General features: G+C 38.8%; 1 protein-coding gene across 38 annotated transcripts in view; it reads left to right on the top strand.

Moving 5' to 3' along the window:
• Positions 1-23,178, top strand: part of NRXN3 (neurexin 3) — a 982,258-nt gene that overhangs the window by 432,749 nt on the left and 526,331 nt on the right. For all 38 annotated transcript variants that reach the window (XM_032113035.1, XM_032113016.1, XM_032113015.1 and 35 more), the window contains 4 exons: positions 2,326-2,445; positions 8,510-8,891; positions 10,266-10,456; positions 10,966-11,139. In XM_032113035.1, coding sequence (XP_031968926.1) covers positions 2,326-2,445; positions 8,510-8,891; positions 10,266-10,456; positions 10,966-11,139 — 867 coding nt within the window. The remainder of the gene's footprint in view (positions 1-2,325; positions 2,446-8,509; positions 8,892-10,265; positions 10,457-10,965; positions 11,140-23,178) is intronic.

Genomic DNA, 23,178 nt, shown 5'->3' with positions numbered 1-23,178 from the left:
TCAAATTTTTATCCCAAGCTATTAACCAGTTACTTCTAAGTAGACAACCTTACTCATTTGGAAAAAGTGGGAATGCTGCAACTTTCTATTCATTTATTTGTGAATTGGTTAAGCTACATTTTCTGAGAATATATTCCTGTAACTTCTGTTGGTGTCAGAGTTTCATTTTGAAAGTGTTACAGTGGGCATCAAGACAATCCAAACTACAGACTGTTTTAGCTGATCCCTGTTTTATCAGGCTAGGGTTGAACTAGAAGGTCAGCAACTGAGTGAGTTACTCAACCATGCTGAATACAGAGCTATTGCACAGAAAGCATTGCCTTGTCAGCTGAGCAGACTCCAGCACACCTGACTATCTGTTGGCTGAGCCCTACAGAGCTCTAATGGATATGTGGAAAAGATTGGGTTTTTAAAAAGCATTTTCTGCTCATCCCCCCTTTCCCCTGCTTTCAGATGGCATTATACAAACGCACACGACCAGGTGACCTCCTTCACCCTCCTACCCAGGAAGTGGCTGTGTAGAACTATAGTAACTGATGTTGTATAATTTGATGTAGACAATAATTTCACTGGCCATCCAGAGATATAATTTTGTGAATTCTGATCTAGGATAAAATATACTTACTGATGTATGTCTAGCATAACTTTCTTGGATTCTTAGAGTTTTGTTTGTCTGGTGCCAAAGAACTTAAAACTTTCTGGCCATCAGCTAGCTGCCTTGTTCAGCTGGATTTACATGTGTGGTATGTGACTTTTGCATGTGGTTGAGGGACAGCAGAAGTTATGTGTTTCTCCTGCTGAGGAGATATTCTCTGTAACTTCAATATATGACTCCCCATCCTTTTAATCCAAGAATGACTCTTATCTTTCAGGTCACTAGAAAAATTTTTTTTTCCTCTTAGTTTATGGTAAAATTGGCTGGCAGTGGTCTTTATTTGAAAAGTTACTCTCCTTTTTTATTAGCATGAACTGCATGATTTTTTTAAAAAGAATAACAGAATATTTATTTTGTTTTGGTCTCCTTCTGAAGAATTCCTCTACTACACATTGTATCCTAGTTGAATGAGACACCATCTTCTTTGCCCATGTTCCTCCTTTGCTGAGAAGTAATTATGGTAATGTTGCTCATTAGGCACTGTGCATCCCGTGGGCTATGGACTATCTGACCTTAGTTTTACCAGTGCAGTAGGATAGCTGTAGCAGTGCCTCATTGTCCCTATCCTGTCTCTTTTAACATGTTCAATATGTCTCGTTTTTTCTTCCTTGGGTTCCCCTTTTGCCAGTTTGGGCAGTGGGTCCAGACCCAATGTGCAACAAGCTTGGCTGTCCTTGTTCTACATTTTCTGGTATACCTGGATCAAAAGTCCCCACTTTAGTACTGTACTAAAATGAGGATAGATGCTTTCAATTTAGCACACACCATTATTCAATTTCACTTACTGTTTGACATGAGTGAGGTGTTCTGGTCCTGTAATCTGAACAATTAATTTTTTAAGTAATTGCCTGTCAACTGTGATGGGTGAGCAGCAAAACTGGACAAATATGGGTAGCACTAATGCTGTTTTCCCAGGAGCATTGTTTGCAAGGGCAACTGTGGTCTAACCTTTAGGAGAAGACATGGTTCCTCTTCCTCTTTTGACTATAATTCAAGGGTTGAAGTAGGCACCTCAAAGCTAGGCTGCTTTGCCAAAGAACCTTAAAGCAATCAGTCAGGTTGGTAAATGGTTTTCTTTTTGAGATTTTAATTTTTTTTTAAATCATTTTTGAAGGTGGGCTTTGAAGTTCTGTGGGGTTTTTTTATTGTATTTTGAGAGGTTGGTGTTTTTTTTGTTTTTGGTTTTCTTTGAGACTGAAACCAACCTGATGTTTGATACTGGAGTGTTGAAAGACCAGTGTGATTAACTTTGAAAAGAGTCCCAGGTACCTTGGGGATGTTGTAAATCCAGATTCTTAGGAGAGCAAAATGCTACTGTAATGGCTCCACTTTAGAGATATTTCAGTCATCAACTTGTTTTCCTATTACTGTAATGTGCTGTACAACGTGATGTTTGGAAATTAGTACCACAGCACAAGAGAGATTTCTACCCATTTTAAATGCATGAGATCTTAGGGCTCTGCGGAGGAAGGCACCTGACTGAATGAAAGGGTTTGTGATTCCCTGAGCTGGGAAGGTGTAGGTGTGAGGGTTGATTACAGGTTGTTAAATGCCTGTACACTCTACTGGTCTGTATAACACCAGGTTGATTTTCATGATTATTCCCATTGAGCAAGTACTAAAGTGATTGTGGGTCTGGCTTTAACTGCTGCACCTATCACCCTTCCCAGGCAAGGGACCTGAAACCCTTTATGCTGGGCAGAAACTCAATGACAACGAGTGGCACACTGTCCGGGTGGTTCGGCGAGGAAAGAGCCTCAAGCTGATTGTGGATGATGATGTTGCCGAGGGTAAGAGTGAGTTTTTTGATCTCTTTATTGTATCTCCATTTCTAGTCTTTACCTTCTCCCTGTTCTTGTGTGCATCTTTCCCCCCACCCCTTTCTGTTACCACCTGTGTATTATTTAGTGTTACTATGTTGAAAATGAATGTTCAGGTCTGAGACACTGTTCTTAGCCAGCACCAGAAACTTCTGTGACAACTGTAACAACATGAGATACGGGTTTAGGGGACAGGTAAGCTTGCACGTATCTCAGATTGCAGAGGTGTTCAGCAAAACTTTCTCTTGTTCCAGGCTCTTTTTGAAGTAGACTGAGTACACTCCATTCCTGAGTTAACATGATGGTTTCCAATGCTGTGGAATCAAAGCCAAGGCTCTCTAGACTGTTCCTCTGCACAAACTTTTCCTTGATGATAAACCTGCATGCAGTACATGTGTTACAGAGCGTGGATTTATGTCTCTGCTGTTCCTTGATTATATTTTTGGGGGGTTTTTTTTGGTTTTTTGTTTGTTTGTTTGTTTTGTTTTGTTTTGTGTGTTTTTTTTTTCTTTTCCTTTTTGTAGTTTGGGTATTCTTGATTTTTTTTTTTCCATTTTCTGCATTTCCAGACAGCTTTTTGAGTTCCTACTTTTTGCAGAGAAATGTAGTTAAAGGGAGGAAAGAAAAGATCAATCAGTCAGGAAAGCTGGTGTGTCCCAGGTTGAGATTTGCATTGAAATGATCAAAGTACTTTAGACTGATCCTTTTCTAATTGCAAAATTTTAGAGATTATACTTTTCTGGTCTATTTCTCCATGACTGCAAGAGCCAGAAACCTATCCTTTTCTTTTGAAGGTCTAAAATTCTCATAGTCGTATATCACTTTAGGAACTGGGTTTTTGAGGAAAACATCAGCAGCCTGGAGGCTGATGATAGAATCAAAAAGAGCGGGAGCCCTGGATGCAAAACTGCTGGGGGTATGATTGTGAGTTGACACCCATGCTGGTTTGCCAAAAGCTGAAATCCTCTCTTCTGAGTAGCTTCTATTCAGAATGCAACTAGAGGGAATGGCTCCCACGCACAGTGCCAGAACACTATATCCTATCTCTGCAAAAAGATTTTTTCTTCTCTGTGAATTATTTTAAATACTGTGGTAATTTAGATTATTTGGAAAGCCAGGAGTCAGGAATCTGAAATAAGCCCAAAGAAGTCATCTTACAGGAAAATGGTTTGAAATAAGATTTTTCTCTGAAGTAAATATATGCTGTGCTATATAGACTGTGATTTTGCAAGAGAGATCAAGAAACATATGCAAGAAAAATCATTCTCTCTCCTTGTTGGAAGTCAGCCTTGGTGGTGGCTTGGTCAAAATTAGCTTAAAGGAAAAATGAATTTTACTTAACAGGGAACTTTTTGAGTTAGTGTCACATGCCGGCAAACAGTTCATCCCGATTAGTTCTAAATTTGAGAACAATTCTTCTGGATATGCTTTTTTTAGGAAGCACCACGAGGTGGCACTCTCTGCATTACCGAATCGATCCCCTAAAGCCATCTGGTTTTGAAGTCTCTTTTTCACGAAACTGAGTTTATAAATAATAATGATTCAATCCTGTACTAAAATAGTATACGCATATGTACATGTATATGAATTACATAATTAAAGATGCATTACAGCTAAAAATATTAGTTAAAAGAATGCCATCATGGCAAAGTCAAAAGTCAGAAAAGCCGGAGTTAAGATTTTCTGTGCAATCTGCATCCCACTTCCTTGGGCAGATGATAACAGTCTTCAGTGATGTGGTCACATAGATTTTTCCACAGGATTCTTGCTGTCTTAGGCATAGATCAGAATTCTAAATTGGGCCCCCAGTAGAAATAAACGGCCTATTTGATTTCAGTCTTCTTGTTGCTTGTTTGGAACAATGCATGCCAGGTAAATTTTGCTCTAAATTTAGACCTTGATTTTTTTTTTTTTTTTAATTCTTATTTGTTTTGGTGGGTGTTGTGGGCTACTCATCAATATGTTTATACAGAGCTAAGAAGCTTTAACTGGATTTATTACCATTTCTGTGTTATGTGAAGCAAGTGTGCATCTTTTTCCCATTTTGCAGGTTTGGAAACAAGGCACCAGATTAAAGTTGGATGTATTTGGTACCAATTTGGCATATTTTTTTAGTCATTTGCATCAGAATGATTCAGCATGTCTGTAAACTACATCCTGTAAATTAGTTCAACCCTGCTACTTAAAGAATTAGATGTAGACAATTAGGGACCACCTATGAAAAAAATCTGTAATGAAGTGTGTGACTTGGTTTCCTGTAGGACATCTAAGGCAGAGACAGAATCCAATTCTTCTGGACAGCATTTTACTGTTTAATCACAAAACCTTTGTCCCACATTCCTCCTGACCTCAGAACAGACCTCAGAACAGCAGTGGTAAATGAGACACAAATATTGCAGATACGTTCCTCCCTATGACATCCTGCTAGCACCCAAATACCACAGTGGAGGCTGGAATTTTTTCTGTCTCTTACCACTTGAACTAGAGAGTTTCTGATTGCTGTAGTAGGTACAGTACTCTGTAGAGCACAGTGGGGGAACCAGAGGTGAACTCTGCAGGTGGGGCTGATAGCTAATGAGATCAGAAAACACTGGATTGCACTCCATGATTTCCTAGGAAATTACATCTCTGTTCTGTTTCTGATCTTATATTGCCATGTCCTTTTTAGCTTTTCACTGAACTACTCCTAACTTTCTACACTACTGCTTCTAACACTATTTCTTTTTTATTAAACCAGCCCCAGTTTTCTCATTTTTCACCTTTTCTAAGATTCTGGGCTCACCTCCTCCAAACTCCCTCACTCTATTTTTAATGCCCCCTATATTTGGGCTCCCTGTCCCAGTGTACTCCCGATTTCCCAGTCTTGGCTTTTCTCTCTCACTCAGGCCATAATTGCCTTGTATTTTTTTTAAGGTGTAGAAGAGCAAAGGAGGAGTTTTCTTGCCTTTGAGCATTGACATCTCTTAATTTTATTTTTCTAATTTTTTGTTATTTAAAGGTACTTTCTAATTTTAAGAAAAAGCACTTCTGTTTTGGAAAAATCCTAAGTTTTCACTTGATAACACTGAAACTTTAAGCCTCTAAGAATCACAGCGATGGAAGTCAGAAAGTTTTTCTAAACAAATTTCCCCGTGTACTATTTCAGTTCCTGGAAACTGCCATTTTTCAAACTAAAATAATATTATTTCTGGTGAAGAACCATTTTAGGATTTAAAAACATTTTCATTGGTCCTGACACTTGAATTTCTAAATAGTCAGAAATTTGTGATTGCCTTCAGCTTCTTCTAAGTTTGATCAGCTGTATCTGCTTGGATTGAAGTTTTCCATGGTCTTTGTATAATTGCATTTATATTTAGATCCACTAGTAAAATTTGGAATAAGGGAAAAAGTTGAATTGGTTTGTGTAATATTTTTTCTTCATATTTGAAGCAGCTGAAAACATTTTTTCTAATAACAACTGTGTTTGTTTGCTGTCTTTGAGTAAAACTTGGTCACATTTAGACAAAATATAAATTGAAAAATTGCAGTTTGTACATGATCATGAGAGGTGATTTAGGAATATTTCAGTGTTTCCAGAGGCTCTAAGCAAGAAAATGACCATCAGTTCATTTAATCTGACTCTATACACTACAAACCAGGATGTATCATCCAAGTGTCTTTATAAATGTGTTCAGCTTTCATTCTATCCCCAACAGAAAAAAAAAAAAAAAGTCACAATTAGTAGGAAAAGTCATGAAAGGACTACTGTCTTTTGGTTGGTTGGTTGATTTTTTTTTTTTTTGTTTTTTTTTTTTTTTGTTTTTTTTTTTTTTTTTTTTAATTCCTGGAAACTCTTAAGGTGAGAAATGGTAGGAGGTTTCAGGAGATAGCTCAAAAGTCCCAGTTGATCTAACCTCAGGGAATTGGAGGAGTTTGTCCTGGATTCAGCCGTGGTGACTGGTATGATTCTCAGGTATAATCGCACTGACTGACAAATACCTCTTGCAGTGACAGGTCGAGAGTTGTGTATATATGCTTGCTGACCTGTTGATGCATTAAAGTAAGATACTGTTGCTAAATTTTGTCTATCTATAGCACAATAGAAATATTTACTCAGGTCTTTATACAGTTGTCAAGTTTCACAAAACTAGTGTGAATTTAAATATCTTTGTTCCTTCTGGTTTTTAAACCTGGTGAATTTAACCAGCATGTTAAAATGTTAGGAGAGGGACCAACATGTAGTGTGGCTGTCTGCTTTGAAAAACCTAAGAACCTTCTAAAAGAGAGGACTTCACCTGTGCAGTGATTATGGTCATGGACAAAACACACTTGACTTGGAGAAAATTAATTTGCTGCCAATTAAAAACAGAGTTGAATGGTGAGAAACAAAGACAAAAAGTAAAACAGTGTCTGCCACCCTCTTTATTGGGTTTGCTCCTTCCTGCCTCTCCCCCCTGCCCCCACTAGGCTGAGGAGGGGGCTGGAGAATAGTGGCTGCAGTCAGCCTGTGACAGCTCCTCTCTGACACTCCTTCCTCCTCACCCTTCTGTCTGCTCCAGTGTGGGTCCTACCCATGCAATGCAGTCCTTCATGAAGTGCTCCAGCATGGCTGGTCGCCATAGGCTTTTGGGAAAACCTGCTCCAGTGTAGGCTTTCCAGGGGCTGCAGTTCTCTCAGGAAATATCTACCTGCTCTAGCACAGGAGTCTTCCATGAGCTGCCGTGTAGTTGTCTGCACCACTATGGTCTTCTCTGTGGATGCTGGAGAATTTCCGCTCTGGCACCTGGAATGCCCCCTCCCTCTTTTTAGTTCTTGGGTTTGAGTTGGTTTTTTTCCCCTTTGTTTCTTACTTGTTGGTAGCATTACATCCTTTCTCACATTTTCCCTCAGGCACCACCATTGTGGCCAAGGGGCTCAGCTGTGCCCTGTGGTGGGTGGGTTGGAGCCATTTGGAATAGGCTGTGTCAGGCATGGGATAGCCCTGGCCTCTCTTCACTAAGGCTGCCTTGCAGCCACCCCACAGCCAACACCACACTGTGTAAACCCAATGCAGAACTGCAGAAAATGTCATGAGAGAAAAAATAATGGCCTTGTAATGTAGCAGAATTTGAATAGTGGTTGTACAGTGAATGATAGGAAAACAATTAAATTCTTAGTATTTAATTTATTCCTGTTGTTTACTAAACGGATCAAGGCCTGTTTAGAAAAGATACTTGGCGTGTGTGACCAAATAGTCAAAACTACCTTAATGAAGAACTATGGAGGGCTAAAATAAGATTGGCTGAAAGGGTTTTCATTCTGACATTGCCCAACTTGTCTTTATAGCATACTGTTTTATTTCATCTATCTGTATGTGTCTGCACTGGTGCCTAGCACACTTAATGAAACATTTAAATGTAGAAGTAGTCTGAAAGTAGTATTTGGTATACTGAATAGCTTGGATATTTTGAGAGGTTGAAATCTGTCATGATGTGGTAAATAGCCCAAGGGGTAGGTTGATGATTTAAATATATGGAGGGCTTTTTATCTGTTGCATTTTTGTGTGTTTCCCTCCTGCCGTGCTCTTAAAAGAAGAGGAATAACATCAGGCACCAGGAGGGAACAATGGAATACATATCAGCAATTTTATGACTGTTCTCACTTCTCTTACTGCTCTATTTATATTAATCAATGTTTATCAAGTGTTTTCAGGAAGTGCACTGGGAAAAGTTGTCTCGGAAGTGTTCATGTTGTTTGGCAGATGGTCTGCTGGATCAAGTAGATCACTGTAGGCTTTAAGGGAGACACTTGGTCTGTGAAGCACAGGGAAAAGTATAGAGCTTGCTGCCCATGGCCCCTTAGGGGCCTGTCTTTTCTGCCAGGTTTTGGCAACTGCTAGACTCATGCATCTCTAGCAAGCCTCTTCACCAAGATTCCATACATTCTTTCTTGTGGAAGCTACTGGGCACTGATCAGATAGGATTTAGTTTGGCTGTTAGTCTGGAAACTGGAGCATGAAGGGCTCCATATAACCTGTTGCTGATCCCCAATATTCCTCCTTGTTCATGTCCTTCAGGCACAATGGTTGGTGATCACACCCGCTTGGAGTTCCACAACATCGAGACAGGGATCATGACAGAGAAACGGTACATCTCTGTCATCCCCTCCAGCTTCATCGGCCATCTCCAGAGCCTCATGTTCAACGGGATGCTCTACATTGACCTGTGCAAGAACGGTGACATTGACTATTGTGAGCTGAAGGCACGCTTCGGTCTCCGCAACATTATAGCTGACCCTGTGACATTCAAGACTAAGAGCAGCTACTTGAGCTTGGCCACCTTGCAGGCTTACACATCCATGCACCTCTTCTTTCAGTTCAAGACCACCTCAGCTGATGGTTTCATCCTCTTTAACAGTGGTGATGGCAATGACTTTATCGCAGTTGAACTAGTCAAGGGGTAAGTGGCTTTCTGTTATTTTCTACCAGCTTATTTATAAATAAACTTATGGGTGAGCTTAAAATGCTTGCATGAAGGGAAATTCACCTGATACTCATGTTTTCTCTATTGGCTGAGCTGTAAGGCAAAGCATTTAAACATAAACACTGAAGCTTAAGATTCCTGATTTTATCACTGACTTCCTCTTGAGGCTGGGGGAAGGACATTTTTACAGTTAGTATTTTAAGTCATTTGGACGTAGTTAAACTAATGTTTTGTTCTGTCAACCTCACAGATTAGCACAGAGGAGGAGGAAATGTGCTGAGGGCTCTGTATCTCTCTTCTTCCCCACTTCCCTCCCCTCCCTTTTTTTTTTTTTCCATTGTAATACTTGTTTTTCTGCTATCTCCAGTGAAGGAAAAAGAAAAAGCATATGGGCTGCTGAATTCGTACTTCTGCTGGTAATGCTTGACAAAAAGTGAACTCAGCTTGCTTTTGAGATGCTATATTCTTTTCAAAAGACCAATGGCTTATTAAAAAAAAATCCTTTGTTAACTGAACAAATTCTGATCCCTTATGATTTAGTCATGGTAGACATGTTTTCCACAGTTTACTAGTCCTGTTTATTTCAGTTCAATCTGTTTTCATTTTTAGCTTTGCACATACTTCTGTAAGTGGGACATTGAGTAATAAAAAAAACAACAGTCATGAGCTCCTGGTTCTCTATTGAGAGTTGAATTTTGTTGTCCTTTTTTTTTTTTCTTTTCTAAGTAGAATACTTCTCTTCTACCCTCAGGTGGATTTCTGTGTTTGAAATATATAAATAATTCAGTGTAACACTCCCATGACTTCAGTGTTCGTTATGGTCTTTATTTTTTGCCAAAAGCATTGCTAATTGTTTTTCAGCTGTTTGAATAAGTCTAGGATCTCATGTGAATTTTAATATAATATTTCAAGTGAGCTTCCCAATTAACTTCTTATGGGGGTTATTCAAAACTCAGAATGAACCTGGGGAATATATGCCCCAAATAAGCATGTCTAGTGTTGCTCTCCAGTACATTTATCAATATTACCAATTTAAAAAATTCATTATATGCACAGACAGTATTTTTGTAGATCTGAGAGAATTTTGTGGAAAAGAGGAATGTTCTATGGTTAGAATCTGATTATTTGAAATGTTGTCACCTCAAAACCCTAATCCTTACACTTTGGTGGAAAGGAAACAATTATATTCTTTCAAAGCAGTGGCTAATATTTTGGCTTATTAGAACTTTCTAACCCAGAGATATTTCCCTTCATGACTTTTTAAAGTTAATTTATCAGCTCTGGCTAAAATAAGGGCCAGTAATGCTGGAGTTCTTCCAGAATTTTAACTAGTTCTTGCTATGTTTACAGGTATATACACTATGTGTTCGACCTCGGGAATGGACCTAATGTTATCAAAGGCAACAGTGATCGTCCTCTTAATGACAACCAATGGCACAATGTCGTCATTACCAGAGATAACAGTAACACACACAGCCTAAAGGTGGACACTAAGGTGGTCACTCAGGTTATCAACGGTGCCAAAAATCTGGATCTTAAAGGTAAACTCTACAAGGCTGACGGATTCCCACTTCATTCTTGCAGGGCTCAACTAGTGAACAAGAGAAAGCTTACAGTAACCATGCGTTACAGAACAGTAAATCTGGACTTTGCACATTTTGGCTTTTGAATTCATTTATCTCTTTTTTGTTTGACAACTTCTTGTAGCAGAATAGTTTGTCATACTTTGCTTTTTTCAGAAATTGTCATTTTGCATTTTTTCCTAGTTAGGTAGCAATTACAACTGGGGTTATTCAGGGGGTTTTGTGAGGGTTTTTTTGTTGTTGTTGTTTTGGGGGTTTTTGTGTGTTTTGTTTTTATTTTGGTTGGTTTGCTTTGGTTGTTTGTAGTAAAGGAAGCAGAAATTACTTCTTGCACAAGATGTTGCTCTGTTTTTAACTTTCTCCGAACATGTGTTCGCTTTGCTTTATTCATGTTTGGTGGCAAGAAAAGTGACTCTAGAAGGTGTGTAACTTTCTTCTTCCTTTATGTTTACCCCTCTCTCCTCTAGGTGATCTCTACATTGCTGGCCTAGCTCAAGGCATGTATAGCAACCTCCCGAAGCTGGTGGCCTCACGTGATGGATTTCAGGGCTGTCTGGCATCTGTGGACTTGAATGGGCGTCTGCCTGACCTTATCAACGATGCTCTGCACCGCAGTGGGCAGATTGAACGTGGATGTGAAGGTATAATTGATTTCAGAGAGCTTCCCCTCTCCAGCACTCACTTCATACTTCATTGTTGCACTCTGTGCATCTACTTGTTTACCTTGCCATTCATTTCACACCTTTGCTTCCATTGCAATATCCTTCACTACACTTATGTCTACCAAATGCAGCTTAAGGATTGCTGGTTTCTGTGAGCGGCTTAGCAGCTCTTTTCTTATATGCTCCATCCCCTATGAGGTGGTACCTCCAGTAGTGGGAAAGGATAGTACTAGGGGATGGACTACCACTTACTAGTAGTTTTCTCAGAGTGGTTTATTAGCTTTACATTAGTCTTAAAATACTTTGGAAAATGTTCTGAGCATTCAGTTCATTTGTGCTTCAGAACACCCCTTGGCATCCACAGAAGTAAGCATTTTGAAGAACAAATAGGTACAGGGGAAATAAAAGGTAGAAGGAGCTGAAGGGTAAAGATTGGATGAAAAGAGGAGTTAATTTTTGGTGAGGTGGACCTCCAGTGAAAGCACTGGAGGCATTGCCTCTTCTGCCTGGAAAACATTTCTCTTTAGTAGTTTCCCTTTTCCAGCCAGTGTAGAATCATGTGGGATGAGTTACTTTTTGAAGCATGTAAATAGTAGTGATTTCTTGAAGCTTCTTTAAATAATTTGCTGTTCCTGTAAGCTCCCATTAGTTAAAAGAATATTGACATCAGCATCACTGACTCAGTAAAATGCATATGGCTTCAATTCCCAACTCACTTGGGATACTTGCCATCCAAAACTCCAAGGTTTTGCTGTCTGGGTTAAATGACCAATCACCATTATGTCTAGAATCATTCAGTACCAATCTGCTGTGTTGGCCACCAGTCACTAGCTTTTTCTGTAAAGTTTATGTGTATGTTTGCTAAGACAAGAAGTATTTCCCAAACTGATCCTTCAAAAATTTCATAAAGTGAAATGACTCCTTGATCATCTTTCCCTACTGTGTCAAGATTACAGGTTACACCATGATGAAGCCTTGCCTCTTGTCAAGACTGTTCCTTTTTAGGACTGAAAGTATCATCTTAGAGATAACTTTGACCAGCTTTAACCAAATTGACCATACAATTAGATCTGATCCCTTTCTTGTGTCTCAGTGTTCTGAGTGGCTGGGAGCTCTTGTGCCCCACCCCTCCTTTCATGCTCCCACAATAATACTCTGGTTTGTGAGAATTTTGTGTCCTCTCACAGGAGCTCATTCCATGTCAACTCCCATCTCACAGCATTGGTGGGTATCACATAATTGTAGGCTGCTTTTTTCTGTCTTTCTCTCTTTTTCTTAATACTGTCTATTAACCACTTTGTTCCTTGTGGAAATGAGCAGTGTAGCAGAACTTGTGTCTTTGCCCATTTGTGGGCATGCCAAAAGAAGTACACATTTTCTGTATCGTTGTTTATAAGGTTAAAGGAAAAAAATGCATTTGAGGTTTATGAAAAAGTCTATTCTATTTATCTTTGATGCACTGAAAGCTCTTCTTTAATATTAGTGATTTTTTGATAACTCTTTTGTTTAAAATTATCGCAACCCATCAGCTGTTTAGCTGGCATGTGATCTCTAGTAGTCCTCCTCCTTCAGAGGACTTCCCAATTGCACTATTCTGTTGTTCTGTGTGTGACTCAGGAATGGAGTCATGATGCTTTCTCAGAAGACTCTGTCCCATTGTTAGAGCTGTGGTGTTTCCTTCTCCTGTACCTGGTGTAGGTCTTTGATTTAGTGTTGTATTGCTGAGGTTGTGTAACATCAGTACCACTCCCCAAACACATAATATGGCACTTGGCTTGTCTGTGTGCTAATGTGGTACCAGCACAGCTGCTGCCTGAATGTGGAGATTGGTTCACTTTCCAGAACGCAAATTCCTCTTCTCTTCTAAAGTCCTTCAAATAGGACTCAAAATTGGAAAGAGACCTAAAAAAAATGGGTGATAAGGTCAGTGATGGTCCTCATTCTCTCTTTGGAAGAACTTGATCTTGGAAAGCTGTGTCTGTACTACCTTCCCAAATGGTTCCTGTTCAGTACCAAGGAAACTGCTGAAGAGGAATATGTTCTTTTTGCCAACATATTTAATATTAGTAAAAAACCTAAGAATTTGGTCACCGTAAAGCTGTTACATTTGTTGTTGAATTTTTTTTCTTATTTTTTGAATCACAGCAATCTTCAAGGCTTCATCTCAGATCTTTCTTGCTGCCTGCTGGTGCCTATTCTTACAGTTGCCAGTGAAAGTCACACCTATCTCACATTCTCTAAGGAAAGAAAAACTCTAAGCATGTTCAGTCCTTATTTACGTCTCCTTAGTTTGTTTTCATCTGAAGTGATCTTGGGTGCAGTCTTAATGCTTTTAAGGGCAGAAGTCCCAAATAGTCCTTGCTGCCTCATGATGTTTAAATATGTATTTAATAAACAATTGTAGGCTTTTTGTCTGAACAGTTTTCTGTGTATTGATTTGCTGGACATCTCCATATTTCATCATGAAGGGCAGAGGGACCACATCCATGATGAGAACATGCATGCCTAAAGAAATGTTAATTCATTCCCACACATGAATCTTGTCTTTCAAAGATCATGTGAGAGTTTTCTGCTAATGCTTGTCTTTCATCGTGGCTTTGTTTTCAGAGGCCGAGATTACAATGTGGCAGTTGTTTTCTCAGAAACTGCCAGTTTGATCTCAGGACAGAATCAAAGAATGTGTAGAGGAAGAAAGCCTTGAGAACAGTAGAATATGAGGTGTAGGTCAACAGACAGCACTGTCCTGGCTAAGAGGCACCAGTACCACTACAAAGGGGTGATATTATTGCATCCTGTTCATGTTTGTTATTTCTGTTCATGTATTTCAGTACCCTGTTTCATACCACCAATTAAGATTCACAAGTTTTAACAGGAAAATAATATTCCTTATTGTCTTGGTTCTGCTGCCACCTCCTTTTATTCAATTTGAGGAAGCCACTGAATTGTCTTGACCAGATTGTTCCTCTCATGTGCGTAACCATGATTCAGCCTCCCTGTGTACCAAAGCACACACCTACCACAGTATAGAATTATCTGTGTTCCGTGATGAGTAAGGCTTCTACTTGAGCAGGGAGCACTTTCAAGAAGTTGTATTTATAGGACATCTTTTTCTTTGGAATCTGAAGAATTCCGAGACATTCTTAGTCATATATACGAGTCACTCTTAAAATGCAGGCATCCTTGAGACTGAAATTGGCTGGTCTTTAACAGTGTATAGTAGTGCTAAAAAAAAAGACTTAAGGCAAGAATTACTTTATCTCTGATGTCCTATCCGTTCTATCATTATTACTTCCTTAAATTATAGGGGTTTGTTTAGGCTAGCAAAACTAAATAACCTCCTCATCCTCTTTGTTAGGTGACATATCAGGTCACTTTTGTATCATGCAGCTTCCATGTGTGCTGTACAAACTTACTGCTTTGGCTTTTGAAGTCTACCATTCAATCACCAGTGTGTTTGACAAGATGATAGCTACCACACTGACATGTTTTGTGTTTCACTGTATCCTGCAGTACCATTGCTTTTGGCTGAGGATTTTGAGGGGGATTATCTGAAAGAAGAAAACCCAAAAACGTCTGAAATGTCAAATGAGTTTATGGAGTTAAAGCTTCATATCACACACGTTTTTTTCTTTTATTTTCTTTTTTTTTTCTTTTTTGTTGTTGTTGTTGTTGTTGTTGTTGCATGTGGTGGTTTGGTTTATTTTCATTGCTCTTTTGCAATTGCTGCATTCGTGATTTTTCAGGAACAACAGGCAGTTCTTCACAGATCTTGAAGGTCTGATCAGATCTGTAGTGGCAGCTTCTGTTTCCCTGGAAGGGATTTGGCAAAGCTAGAAACCACCTTGCTGCCTGGTATGTTCAGGTGTGCTATATACAACTCTGAGGAGAATAAATCTTGGGGAGAATGGCATGATACCAATATACTTGTTCATTTTTACAGTTACTTGAGCTCTTGTGCTCACTGCAGCTTTCATCGCTATCTATGACACAACAAGAGGGCCCTTCCTTTTACCACCACCCCAAGAAAGGCATTGGTGAGAGGGCCTGAGAGAAAAGCTGCCAAAGGGAGGGAAGTGGTTAAGACTTAAATGGTCCTTGTGTCAGTGTTGCATCAGGGTATTAAACACAGTGAAGAGACAAAATGAATTCTCAGAAAGGACTTCAGATGGGAGGGCCTCTTCTAGCAGAAGCTTGAAGGCAAGTCTGCCACCTGCTTTGGGCCTTGCTTTTCCCACCCACAAAATTCATCTGCCAGATATTCATGTATTTGTGATAAAAGTATGAAATTCATCTATGTCTTGCAAACCACTTTGAAATAGTGGGTGGAGGCTCCTAGGCAAAGCATTAGAAACTGAAGAAAAGAAGTCTTCTATCAGGACATAGTTTTCTCCAGTCTCCATCTCAACAGCCTATGACGGGTGGTTGGAAAATTTTTGCTCGTGAGTTTGAGTAATACAGACTATTCCTACATCAAACATACACAGTTTGAGAGAAAAGATGTCTGCACTATGGTGTATGTGAAGAGTTGGTAGATAGAAGAAGTTGTACCAGGTGACCTCCTTTCCCTTCTTTAAAGTAAACAATTGAAACTTCAGCTCAGCTTTTTCTTACTTCCAGACTTTTAAAATGAATTATTCTTGCTTAACTCTTCATTCCTGGTCTTACTAATAGATGAATGGATCAGTTTATTCCATCCACAAAAATCTAGACGGAGTGATTTACTGCTTTTTTCTCAACAGTCCTCGAAAAATTTAAGCAGATGTCCTACCTTTTGTGTAGTTTAAAGAGGATGCCCTCAGTATTAATGAGTAATTTCTGCCTTTGAGGCATTTTTTCACCTCTTTATTAATTTGCCATATGCTCTTCTGTGTTTTCCTTTCTTTTGTTTGGACATCCCTATGTTGCTTACCGTGGGCTTTAGAGCTATCTGAAATTCATCTGCACATTCTAAATATTTTCACCCCATCCTTCCCCCAGCCAAATAAAGCTAACAGCAGTGGCTAAAGAACATTTTATTTCTTCTGCAAGGTAGTTTAACATGTGTTTTAGAGATGTTGCTTCTACCTCACCTGTTCCACTAACAGCTTCTCACAAAGGAGACTGATTATTAAACTGGCTGACACTATTCCAGATGTTTTGGGACTTTTTTTTGTCATAATTTAATCTTCTTTCCAGATCCCGCAGTAGAATCATAATCTTTTGCTACTTTCCATGAAATAGTATCGTTAACCTTTGGAATTTGCTGGTGCATGAAAAGCATGAATGACACATACAGGCTGGATAATAAGAAACAGATTTTGCATACTAAGCAGTATGTGGAAAACAGCAAATCTAATCTTATGCTTAAAGTCTCACAGCAGGATAATGTCAAAAAGGATTTCACCCTTCATCTGCTCAGTAAAGAAACTTCAAATCTGGTCATACTTCACTTTCTCTCTGGAATCAAAGGTTGTCCATTGAAGAGTGGAGCATTAATTTGCTCCATGATGGTTTGACATCTCTCCTTTTCCTTGCTTTTGTATTCTGTTCTCATAGTGCTACTGGAAATATGAGCTTTTCTCTCAGCTACAAAGAAAATGAGGTGCAGGGAAGTAGGAAAAGTACTTGTTTGTTATAGAGAAATTACGTGATTAGAGTAAGTGTTGAAAATGATGCATGGAGAAATGCATCCTTCTCCTCTTTCTATTCCTTCCCCTTTCTTTTGAATTTTGTTTAAGGAAAAAGGGATTTTATAGCTCTGTGTAGTAAAGCAGTTTCAAAAGAGGAAGAAAAATCTGACTATCTTGAACGGGAGGATAATTGCCATCTTGAGTCATTCATAGGCTGTGAAACAGTAGCAAAGATTCAAAATGTTAAAATTTTTAGGAAACACAGGAAATGGCATCTGTACATGTCAGTTATAATTTATTGGGTTGTAAATGTAAAAGAAGACAATGGGGAAAGGAGAACTACCAATCTTTCTTCAGTATTAGCTGTGATATTAGAACTTTTAAGAACAGAAGGTTAAGAAGGTAAGTATGCCCTTCTTAAATAACCATCTTTTGAGCCATGAGGTTGATGATTTGGTGTTTTCTTGTTCCTGTTGTGCTGTGTAATAGAAATATTTAACCTTCAGTGACAGGGGATTCAGGAGGTGCTGCCTGTGCTCCCATCTTTGTCCTCTACATTTTCCATTCTGAAAGAGAAAACTTAGAATCAAGGTATAACACACCAAAAATCCATGTGGCTTCCTTGTAAACTGGACTCCATTAAAAAGAAACAAACAAAACAAACAAGCAAACAAAAAAAAGAGGCCCAAACAAAATTTAAAAAAATAAATCCTGTGCCTACGTGGAAGAGAATCAGTGGTATTGTTTTGCTTTTAATGCTCTTCAATTTTCAGAAAGTGTATTTGGATCTTTAGACAGTCAGATTTAGTAGATCTGTGATTTTTTTTTTGTTTGTTTTTGCCATATGGACTATGATTTGACCACAGATAACAAGACCATTCTGACCTAGGTGAAAGAATGAGCTGGTACTCTACATTTTTTCGATTGCTCTGATGACTGATTAAGACTACATGGGTCTAAAGCCTGAGCTGTCTGCTTGCCTGTTGATGTGAGTTTTTTTTAAGGATGTGTTGAAATCCATGAGCAGGTGACAGCTTGTGAGGGGGCAAGGTGCTACTGTCACTTATATCCAGTGTAAAGTTCAGTTCTTTGGATAAACAGAAATTTTTTTCTTATAGAATTATCAGTCCTCTGTGGTTTTCTGGCAATAAATCCACTTTGGACAAAAAGCCAAACAAACTAAATATATGCTTGACTGAGGTACTGAAAGTCAAATAGATTTTTTTACTTAAATGGATTCTATGTATTTCTCAAATAAGACAAAATCTCTCTAAAATTATTGGTAAATGCTGAGAGATGGGTTTAAGAATGTGATGTTTTTTCTTCTCTTTGTATTATCTGTGAATTTTGTGATTTTGTGTATGCATGAATGAAATGCATTTCTTCTCTTTTTATTTGGTTTTGTTATCTGTTGGTTGCGTTAATGTAGTCATTGTCCCTCTGCGCCCTTGTTGCTTAAATTGTCATTTCTGCATGTTTTGATTATGCATGTTGGCTGTGATAATTATACCAGCTTTTATTTATTCAAAGTGATGTTACCCTGGTTCATCTGCCTTTATACTAACCTGTTGTTTTTTGGTTTTACTTTTTGTTTGTTTGGTGGGGTTTTTTTTTGTTGTTTTGGTTTTTGTTTCATTTTGGTTTGGTTTGTTTTTTTGTTTTTGTTTAGCTAACAAAGTTGAGTTGACCAAAGCTGACCTGCAAGGTAGAGAAGATTGTTCTTCACCATTACTGGTTTCAATGAAAGATGCTTTTATGTAACATTTGGTGCCTTTCACTGGATGCAGTCACACCTCTAAGACAGGAACAGAATGACAGTCTCCAGTATCTCTGGAGGGGGATAGATGGATTGAAGAAAAACATGGCAAACAATGGAGCTGCTTCTGTTGACCTGGGGGGTTTGACTGTATCAATCTCTGAATAGCCATAAAAGCACCAGTTGATTTCCTGGAAAGCCTAATGATCAGGCAAATAGCTGCTGTGCATCAAAACATAGAAGGCCCTCAGAGCTTTACAAAGCAGAAAGCTGATTTAGTTTCTTTAGTACTGATGTTAAGAAATGAGATCAGGAGGTAAAAACTGGTTGGTTTTTATTAACTTAGACTTCAAAAAAAACCCTGTAGAAATAACTTTCTGGAATTTCAATTTTAAAATAAAACAAAAAACCCCCAAATCTCTAAACTACAAACCCCCGTAATATTTAGAATGGCACTTTACAAGCCATAGCCTGGGCAGGAAGGGTTCCTGTTTGTAGGAGGGTCAGCACAGTAGCAGAACCAGAGAGCAGCACATAGGAGCAGCTGTTAACACTAAGGGCAATGAGGAGGCCCCTTGTCCCCTGTCTTAGCAGTCAGAGTTGCCAACATTATGCTTATTCTGTGCCACAAAGCTCCTTCCCCAGCAGCTCTTGCCGCACCAGTGATGTCAGAGGCTTCCCCCAAAGAGACCTTCTGGCAAGTCGATGTCTGCAGGCCCCTGGTGGTACAGAGTGTCTGGTGCCTGCCCAAGAAACTGGGGCTGAATCATCTCCTCTGCAGAAGGTGTGTCCTTATCGAGGAGCTGTGTCACCACGTCAAGGAATTATTCGAGAAAGTCAGTAGGTTGAGTAGCATTTGTGAGAATAAGAAGGAAATTGGGTATTCTCAGAGACCCTACAGACTATTTGCCTGGGACATAAGTAAGGAAACATGCCTATTAGAAGTTAACAGATCTTTGATACTAGTATAACCAGAGAGATGTTTTCCATGGCATTGAAAGGGTATCCTTTTAAATATGATAATGGAAGTATACTTCCCAATTCATCTGTAAAGATTGCAATACAGAGCACAAATTAATTTATTCCTGAATGCCATGAAAGTTAAAAAATTGTTCTTCCTTTTTAATGGAAAGGGAAATAATGGCCTCAGGTATAAGGGGAAGTCAGAGGCATTGAACAATGTGTCTCTCTTTAGCAATCCTGAAGCCACAGATGGCATCTGTTATGGGATCATCTTCGTCACCTTGAAATTTTATGTTTAAACCACTTTATGTCTAAGGTTCTGTTGTGAGACAAAACATAAAATGTTCCTGTTTCACCCTCTGAGACAGAGACTTCCTGACATTTAACATAACCCTGGAATTACCGTTGTGTAGCTTTAATCACGTGCTTTCATCATGTGCTCCTTTTCTATTCACTGTGTTTACTGTGAAGACCTGGTGATATTGCTGACCTCATCTAATGTAATACATGCCATTTTTAAATTAAAATATTCTTGTTCTGTATCTTCCAGATATAGGAAGGTATCCATTACCTTTCCTTCAGGATATCATCTGTGTTTTTAGGTAGAGTTTGGTGTTCTATGGCTCAGTAGAAAAGGATAAAAATAAATTTGGAGGAATAAGGATGTTTTAATGGCTAAACAGTTTATCACTGTAGCAGTTATTGACAGAAGCATATTAAGAGGTTCCCTCTCACCCAACAGACAATGATACTGACAGTCTGAGATAATTTTAGCAGTTGGATCCACACAAGACATTGAATCTGAGAGATTCGACAGGTTTGAGGTAGACAGATGTTAATGTGATCTATTTTGCTTTATGCATGTGGAGCATCTGACTGCAACTGCATTTTGTTGGCATCTCTGACCTGTTCCCAACTGTAAAAAGCTGAAGTACTCTGTCTTGCCGAGGTGAGGGATATAGAGAGGTGCTGCCCCTAGGAGATTTCTGAAGTTTATGTAAATGAAAGTGGTAAAAGATGAGATTTGAAAAAATAGGAAATAAACGTGGGCCCAATGTGATGATAAAAAGTGTCCTGGAAGTACACTGGAGTATAAATAACTTTAGGGCTAAGATGTTGTGTGCCATCCACTCAAATTGTGGCAATGATTTTGGGACTTATATTAGACATCAGCAAGTATTGTGTCTCTCTTGCCACAGCCACTGTTCTCTGTAGTCAATTATGTGTCCATCAGAATTCAGAATGCATGCTCAGGAATTCCTGAGCTTGATTTTTGGTGTTTATTGAAGTGGATGCATCATGAACAGGAAATTCTGTAACAAAGAGATTTGTTGTTTTGATTTTTCCAGAGTCCTCAGAACCACAGGTGTGTTACAGCTGTGAAGATTATTTCATCTCAAGCTCAATTTTTTACAGAGGTCTTAACCCTGTAGGAATATTTGCCCTTCAGATAGAGAAATCTGATTACATTGAAACCTAAGGGGAAGCATTTGTCTTGAGTGCATAAAGTGGATTATTGGCTTTTCAGGAAACCAACCTTTGCTAAATAGGTTTGGCTATTTCAGGATAGGCCATGATGCCTAGAGCTCAACTTGATGATCCTTGTGGGTCCCTTCCTACTCAGACTAGTCTGTGATTCTCTGATTCTTTTATATTGGTGTGATTTGCAGTGGAGGAGGATGTTTTTCCAACTGACTCTGTTTTTCTTGTTCACATACAGCCCTTTCAATTTTCCTTTATGCTTTTAGTTTTTGTGTCTGAATGTCCAAATGCTGTTTACTTCCTCTGCTTCATTTGCATCTCCCTGTCCCTTGTTGCATTTTGTGTGCAGGCATACTCCCTTTTATGCAGTTGATTTTTTGTTCTATGGTTTGGGTTTTTACTGTTTTGGGTTTTTTTTTCCTTCCCTCACCAGATGTGTATAAGCATGTTTCTCAAGACCTTTTAGGTTACTTAGAAGTGGAGAGTGGAAGGGTGGCAAGAGGGAGGAAGATAGGTATATGCCAGCTTTCTTTGATGGGAAAGAAATCCCACCACTTTGCAGATCCATTTCTATGGATTGCCTTTGCTGCTTGATTCCCTTCTTCTGTAACCTTCAGATAGATGTGCTTTCTGTGGGAGAAAGCACATTTGTGCATATTTGTTATTTTAACTAGTCCCAGTTCCTGAAGTTCTCAGACCAGCCACTTACTTGGAACAAAAGGACTCAGCACCATGACTTATATTAGGTGAATGAAGTGTTCCATCTCTGTTGAGGCACTGAAAAAAATGGCTGCATTTTTCAGAGGATGGAAGAATGCTGGCTTTTGAGTTATTTCCGACAATGAGTAACTTTAAATATGGAACCTGACAGATGCCTAACCTTATTTAGGTGATGAAAGGGATGATGAGTTCTTAACAAAGTATGAAACTGAGAGCTTGAAGAGCTGGCCTTGCAATCCTTGAAAATCTGTTTGGTGTTTTGTTCTTGTTTGCTATATTAGTCTGTGATATTCCTGCTTTCTGCTATCTGAGACTCAAGATACAGGATCTAACTTTCTGAATTATGACTGAACCTTGACTATAATTTAGTTTCTTACATTTGTGCAAAGTAAATGCTGACATACCACCAATATGTATTGGCAGTTACAGTATATGTGGTATGGTCCATCCCATAAAGTGATAGTTCCATGAGATTCAGACTTAATTTTTCTCACTTTTTACTCAGAAGAAATATTTTTTCCCAAATTATTCTAAAATTGGAAAACTTATTTGGATTAACTTTGTTTCCTACTTAACCTGCAGGAAGAGTGAGTCCTGGAACAGGTTTATTTTCTGCATGGTGCATATGGTTTCCAAGACCTGATGCTTCTCTGAGCTGAACTGCTACTGCACACTGAATTAAAAAAGGCTGACTACCTCTGGTTATGAAAGAGGAATGCTGACAGAAGTAGAGTGTAGTTTTATCAAAGGTGTAAATTGAGTGTAACGTCCAACTTGTAGTGGTAGAGATATTTCAGTGCTGCATGACATTTGTAATTTAGGAACTACAGGACTAAAGAAGCACCTTATTCTGCAGAGGCTGTAAAGATGTCTTGTGTATATTACTTTCCTATTGCTTCCTAACATTTGAAGATACAAGGGAAAAAGATGAGAGCATTTAGGGAGATGAAGAATGAAAATGGAACCATATTGTCATTGAACTTCACCTGTTTCACATGATCTCCATCTTATTGAGACAATAATGTTAACACAAACGGCTGATTCCTTTCAAAAAGAGCGAATTTTTGATGTGTGGAGGAAGCTGTTATGTGCAAGACCAATAATGGTTTGCTTATCTTAATATTTATCGCTAGTTGTGATCAAAACATGAAGCAGTTGTGTTATAATCCTGCAGCTGCTGTATAAAGAAACTGATTCTACGTGTAACTTGAAAGAACAATAAATAAAATACTGGTTTTTATTTCTCAAGTTCCTTTTTTTTCCGGTTTGGTCAAATTTAGAAATACATCCTCTGAGAGAAGGCAGGCTACAACCAGCCCTCCCCCATGAGGTTCGGGAAAAAATAAATTTTCCTCAAAGGAAAGTGAAAGAGATAAAAACTATTTATTTAACAAACACACAGGAAAAGGATAATAATGCTAAATGATAAAGCCTCTCACTCTGCTGAGAAAAACTTGGGGGAAAATTCAGAGTCCTTCCGTAGATCTC

This window comes from Corvus moneduloides, chromosome 6 (genome assembly GCF_009650955.1).
Source record: "Corvus moneduloides isolate bCorMon1 chromosome 6, bCorMon1.pri, whole genome shotgun sequence".
NCBI classification, from domain to species: Eukaryota; Metazoa; Chordata; class Aves; order Passeriformes; family Corvidae; genus Corvus; species Corvus moneduloides.
Note: the sequence above shows the minus strand (reverse complement) of the source record. Positions and strands in the feature narration are given on the sequence as shown.